Source organism: Mytilus trossulus, chromosome 14 (genome assembly GCF_036588685.1).
Source record: "Mytilus trossulus isolate FHL-02 chromosome 14, PNRI_Mtr1.1.1.hap1, whole genome shotgun sequence".
Lineage (NCBI taxonomy): Eukaryota > Metazoa > Mollusca > Bivalvia > Mytilida > Mytilidae > Mytilus > Mytilus trossulus.
The window spans coordinates 7,458,889-7,465,560 of NC_086386.1; the positions used below are offsets into that span (position 1 = coordinate 7,458,889).

The following is a 6,672-nucleotide window of genomic DNA, read 5'->3' on the forward strand; positions in this document are numbered from 1 at the left end:
ACACCTGGTAAGCTATAGGCACAAGAATTAAACAACATATTGTTAAGTGTCTGAATTGTAACGTTATATGTTACAAACTTTAATTAGACAGTAGATACAATATTTCAAAAAGTAATTCATTCCTTTCATTTTTTATTACGATAGGGAGAATATACAAGGTTTTATGATTAAAACAACAATGATATGGAACATGACCACATGCATATACTTTTACATGTATTAATGTTTTGACAGCTGACATCTGTTTTTATGAATAAATGAAATGTGGATAATTTGTTTTGTCACTCTTTTAATTGAATGTGCACTTCTTTAACCGTTAAAGTATATCAAGCTTCGTCGTCCATGGTCGTTTAAGGACAAATCTTTTGTCGGTAAGGGATATATCGATTGTCGTTTAAGGACAGGATCTTTTCTTTTTAAGGCAGACCCCTAATTGTTTAAGGACATATCTTAAGTAATTGTTTTAAACACTACAACGACATAATGGATGCATCGACGTAGATCTTAATTTATCAAGTAATTTTCCTATTTGCTGGTGAAATCATATTTTTTTTATCAGGTAAATTACACAAATACAATCCGATAAATCGTTCACATTTTCATCATATTCAAATTGTAAAATAGTAGCTTCTCGACACAATATAAAGCTTTTTAAACTTGCCTGCTGCGCTAACTCGACAAGAAGCATCATAGTGTGACTAGCAGCTGATATTTCACAATTATATCAATATGCAGATAAATTTGTAATCCGTTTGATATTCCCTGAAATGATTTGTACTTGTTTGGCTTTATAACTATTTTGATATGAGCGCCACTGATGAGACTTAAAATGTATGTAGACGAAACGCGCGTCTGGCGTATTTAATTATAATCCTGGTACTTTTGACACCACTTGGTCGATGCCACTGCTGGTGGACGTTTTGTCCCCCAGGGTATCACCAGCCCCGTAGTCAGCACTTCAGTGTTGACATGAATATCAATTATGTGGTAATTTTTGCAAATTTCATGTTAACAAATCCGTGAATTTTTCGAACAACTTAGGATTTTCTTGTCCCAGGAATAGATTACCTTAGCCGTATTTGGCACATTTTTTGGGAATTTTGGATCCTCAATGATCTTCAACTTTGTACTTGTTTGGCTTTATAACTATTTTGATTCGAGCGTCACTGATGAGTCTTATGTAGTCAAAACGCGCGTCTGGCGTACTAAATTAAAATCCTGGTACTTTTGATAACTATTTACACCACTTGGTTAATGCCACTGCTGGTGGACGTTTCGTCCCCCAGGGTATCACCAGCCCCGTAGTCAGCACTTCGGTGTTGACATGAATATCAATTATGTGGTCATTTTTATAATGTTGACAAATCCGTGATTTTTTCGAAAAACTAAGTATTTTCTTGTCCCAGGAATAGATTACTTTAGCCGTATTTGGCACAACTTTTTTGAATTTTGGATCTTCAATGCTCTTCACCTTTGACTATTTTGATATGAGCGTCACTGATGAATCTTATGTAGACGAAACGCGCGTCTGGCTTCCTAAATTATAATCCTGGTACTTTTGATAACTATTATTAGAAGACAATGACGTGAAATTAATTATGTTCAACTATACCAAAACACAGGTAATATATATTTGCATATAATGAGTTAATTGTATCTGTGTTTGACATTACTTTCTGAATATAGAGTTTACTCATGATGTTTTGTCATATCTTTATTTGTTTTTTTTCAACTGTTTTGAATGAAAGACTAATGGTGAATCTTATTCATGTAGACGAAACGTGCGTCTAATGTACAAAATGAAAAGACGTTTTCAGTGATGAGTTTCTACATCAACAGGGTCCTTACAATTGCTGGTAGACATTTCATCCCGAGAGTATCAATAGTGCACCAGTTGTCAAGTCATTAAAGATGGCATATTGTGGCGTTAATATTGAATCACTGATAAGGTCTTTGCGTCGGAACTAAACTAAAAACAGTATTTGGCATGACACGGGTTATATTCTTCTCATATATGTTATGATGGTATGATACTAAACCCCTAACGGGAAGGATTGTGCCTGATGTTCATATGATGACATCATAATCTTTCAGTCAGTTTAATTGAAGTCTGGAGCTGGCATGTCAGTTAACTGCTAGTAGTCTGTTGTTATTTATGTATTATTGTCATTTTGTTTATTTTCTTTGGTTACATCTTCTGACATCAGACTCGGACTTCTCTTGAACTGAATTTTATTGTGCGTATTGTTATGCGTTTTCTTTTCTACATTGGTTAGAGGTATATGGGGAGGGTTGAGATCTCATAAACATGTTTAACCCGCCGCATTTTTGCGCCTGTCCCAAGTCAGGAGCCTCTGGCCTTTGTTAGTCTTGTATTATTTTAATTTTAGTTTCTTGTGTACAATTTGGAAATTAGTATGGCGTTCATTATCACTGAACTAGTATATATTTGTTTAGGGGCCAGCTGAAGGACGCCTCCGGGTGCGGGAATTTCTCGCTACATTGAAGACCTGTTGGTGACCTTCTGCTTTTGTTTTTTTATTTGGTCGGGTTGTTGTCTCTTTGACACATTCCCCATTTCCATTCTCAATTTTATGTCACAGATGACCTTGGCTGTTCATCACTGATTTAAAATGTATATTTTCAATTCTACTTTTGTATCTCTCTCACATTATAGATTTATGTTGTGCGCTTTATCTTTTTAAAGTTGATGCCATTATCCGTCATACTCATTGCGTACTTATAGATAATGTATCTTAATGTTTTCGAAGACATTTAAAACGAGAACACAATGTTAAGGTATTTAATTTTTTTATCATCTTACTTTTTATTGCATAAGATTTCAGGTTTTGTTTTTGTGAAAAGAGAACATGGTAGAACAAAATCGACTTGAGGTGAAATTTGACGGAAAATAAAAATTAATACCGGCAACCAATATGCAAGTGAAGGTACCTTGAACGATAACTTTATAAAATTGTGTAAGCACTTTCCGTATTTAATTTAATGAAAATGTTTAATGAATAGGGTATTTTATAACATAACGGTTTGTAAGCAAATAAATACAGTTTCACTTTGATATTAAACCCACAATACAGTAAATAGATATATAAAAAGGTTTAAATGTTGCTTTTTATACATATATAACAACGAGAATACTGAAAATTGATACAATAACTGCGTATTTTTGTAAGTGCAAGGGAATAAATTTAATAAAAAATGTCTTTGATGTATTTTAAATTTGTTAATGAGTTTAAATTTGTAATGGTAAAACGTAAAACAGATTTTGTAACCTTTTATATAAAAACATAAAATATATAAAAACACGGACATTAGGCGAATTTAAGGTTTTTAAGTTTAATAATTGTTCTGATTATAAACGTGGTATTGTATGTAATTTCGGAAAAATATCAGAATAGTTGGAATATGGCGCTAATGTGATTTCAAGAATACAACCTTAAACAAGCGTTATGTTTCGAATAACTAAATATTACTGGATGTATTTCCTATATATATACACCTCAGAGCTCTCGGTAATAAAACTTTACCCAGTTCTCGAAGAACAATATGTGTGCTTGAAAGAAGAAATCCAGTGTTTTGATTAATTGAGATTTCTAATTCTGAGCACACATATCGTATCCGAACATTTTATTATTGCAAAGCTATATCACTTATCCATATCAATACGACATATTCATTGACATTAACAATTTTAGGTGTGAATTAATACAATAACACCGTGTCTTCACCTTCGTAAGTGATCAAAATTGAGAAGCACATATAAAAATCATTACAGGTAGAGCACTTTCTTCTTCACAACCCGCCCTCCGGTGGATCGCTATCCTTGCCGTGGTCGGAGGGCTTGCGTGTCTCAGTGACCCCAAGAGCTATGCCAGCTGGAGCTTCGTCTCCTGATAGGGTTACCCATGCTGGACAGGTCGAAGGGTAGAGACCAGACTAAAGTGATCCGAACATCGTGAGATGCCCGATGTTTTAAATAAAATAGGCTCTCCAACCCGTTTGCCGTGGGTTGCTACCCGTGTCGGTGGTTGACGAGATCCTTGTGGATGAGGGCTATAGCCAGACTCCTTACGGTCAGAAAATACCCGGACGGACGAGACTATAGTTCAATAAGCTGCTTTGGCTTCGAAATCATCTAAACGGGAGGTCGGATGGACCCGGTTCGATCAATCGGCTGGTCATGTCGAGCCCTTCAGTTAATCCTCAACAATAAGCTTTCTTGTAACAGTTTTCATAATATACACATGTATTTTAAATTAAGCTATTTATATTTTGGATAACTGAAGAAGGCGATGGCTCATGGGTCAATCAAGTGGTACGCTTTCTTTTTCGCTTGATGGATACGCTCTGCTTGAGTATACTATTCTTGGAACATCTGGTGCTTTCCGCAGTGGATCTTGGGTGCTGATTTTGAGGACCAGCTACATTATATTTGGAGCTCGTTTTCAGCATTAGCACTCGATCCCGGTTCGCCACGGAAACACAGCATCGCCCTTGTAGGCACTCCGAGGTGGGTGGATGGCAAGAATGGTGAATCTTTCTCCTTTCATATGGCACAACAAAACAAACCCTCTAAATCAGCTTTAATACACAAGAAAAGAAAATGTGATGATTCAGAGCCCTGTCGGGAAGATGACAGTTGGCCCAGATTTATTGTAATAAAAGGAACAGAAGAAAAACCAATTTCAAAAATATCGCCCTTTGTAATTCACAAACAAATTCAAAGCGTTGCTGGTACTGTTAAAAAAGTTTCGAAAATGAGATCTGGCAATTTGTTGGTTGAATGTTCCAACAAAAGTCAATCAACAAATTTACTTACAATGTCTACAATATCAAACTTTCCTGTTTCTGCCTCTCCTCATAACAGTTTGAACAGCTGTAAGGGGATCATTCGAGACAGAAGTCAATACCTTGGTGACCTTACCGTGGAAGAAATCGGTGAGGAACTTTCAAGCCAAGGTGTAACTAATGTTATTAGATTTCAAATTAAAAAGAATGGAAATATAATCAAATTAAATACTTATCTTTTGACCTTTAGAACTCCAACTCCTCCTCCATCTATTACTTTAGGTTGCTTCGGAATCAGAGTTGACATGTTTATCCCTAACCCAATTCGATGCTTTACTTGTCAAAAGTTTGGTCATGGAAGCAAACAATGTCGTGGTAAGCAGAGATGCTTCAAGTGTTCTGACGAAGGACACGAGGGAACAAACTGTCACTCTGAATCTTCTAAATGTGTAAACTGTGGTGAATCCCATTTTTCATCGTCTAGGGACTGCCCTGTTTACCTTAAAGAAAAAAATATTATTAAAATTAAAACAGAAAGAAATATTAGTTACCCAGAAGCTAAACAGATAGCTTCTGTTTCGAATGATCTCCTTGTTTCAAACAGACCATCGTACGCCAGCAAAGTTGTCCGCTCATTCAGTCACGAGAATACACAAACTCGCATGACTTGGCCAATTGATGCGGACAATTTTAAAATGCTGCCTGTTGAAACAGAACCTACCGATAGAATATTAATTCCAAGAAAACCAATATCTTCCAAAACCAGTACTCAGTCAACTCAATCTTCCCTACAGAGCTCACTATCATCACCAAAAAAAAATGAGAAAAAAAAATCAAATAAAAAAGAAACAGTAGAAATACACAATTGGAGCGGTGAATCTGTCTGGGATCTTCCAAATGACATAGATGATTCTTCCACCTCCAAAAGTCTTCCTTCATCTGCATCCAAGAAGGTATCTTCTTCGTCCAGTACACAGTCTACCAGAGCCCCATCTCCTCTTCGTTCTCAAGAAAAGAAGGATGTCCATAAGAAGCCAGGAAATACATCCTCTCAGAAGTCTTCTGATTCAAGGTCGCGGGGTAGGGGTCGAGGCGGAGTAACACCAGCTGCGCGTAGTCCTAAAGATCGACGACTCTCCTCGCACAACAGATTTTCAACACTTATCATCGAAACTGAAATGGAAACTGAAAGTGTTCCGCCACCCGAAAGATCACGATCTCAGGGTGAGCGAAATAAGAATGCTGGCAAACTCGACAGCATTCGCCCTTCTTTTAAAAAATAATGACAAATATAATCCAATGGAATTGCCGAGGTCTTAAAATAAATCTTCTCGAGTTAACACTTCTAGTTCAGTCTTTTTTACCTATTGCATTTTGTCTTCAAGAAACTCATCTAAAAGAAAGTGACAACGTATCTTTAAAAGGATACAACATGTATAGCACATTTTCTAAGGTAGATGAACGTGCTGCAGGCGGATCATCCATTTTTGTGAAGGACAACGTCATTCATAGCACAGTCCAACTCACAACGGATCTGCAAGCAGTTGCAATTCGTTTATCATTAGACAAAACAATTACATTATGTTCGATATATATTCCACCTAATTCAATTATCGATAAAGCAAAACTCAAAAACCTCACTGATCAATTACCCTCACCATTTATACTTACGGGCGACTTCAATGCCCACAATCCATTATGGGGTAGCAAGACTCATAATGCCAAAGGTAAGATCATTGAGGACTTTGTCTCTCAAGAAGGATTATGCATTTTTAATGATGGATCTAATACGTATCTTCATCCTGGAAACGGGTCTTATTCTTCTATTGATATCACTATATGCGATCCCTCTCTGCTTCTGGATTA

General features: G+C 36.4%; 1 protein-coding gene across 1 annotated transcript; it reads left to right on the top strand.

The window, feature by feature from the left end:
• Positions 1 to 4,568: 4,568 nt before the first annotated feature.
• On the top strand, positions 4,569 to 6,089 carry LOC134696970 (uncharacterized). Its single transcript, XM_063558937.1, has 2 exons — positions 4,569 to 5,416; positions 5,735 to 6,089. The coding sequence occupies exons 1-2, from the start codon at positions 4,569 to 4,571 to the stop codon at positions 6,087 to 6,089; spliced, it is 1,203 nt and encodes a 400-aa protein (XP_063415007.1).
• Positions 6,090 to 6,672: the final 583 nt, after the last annotated feature.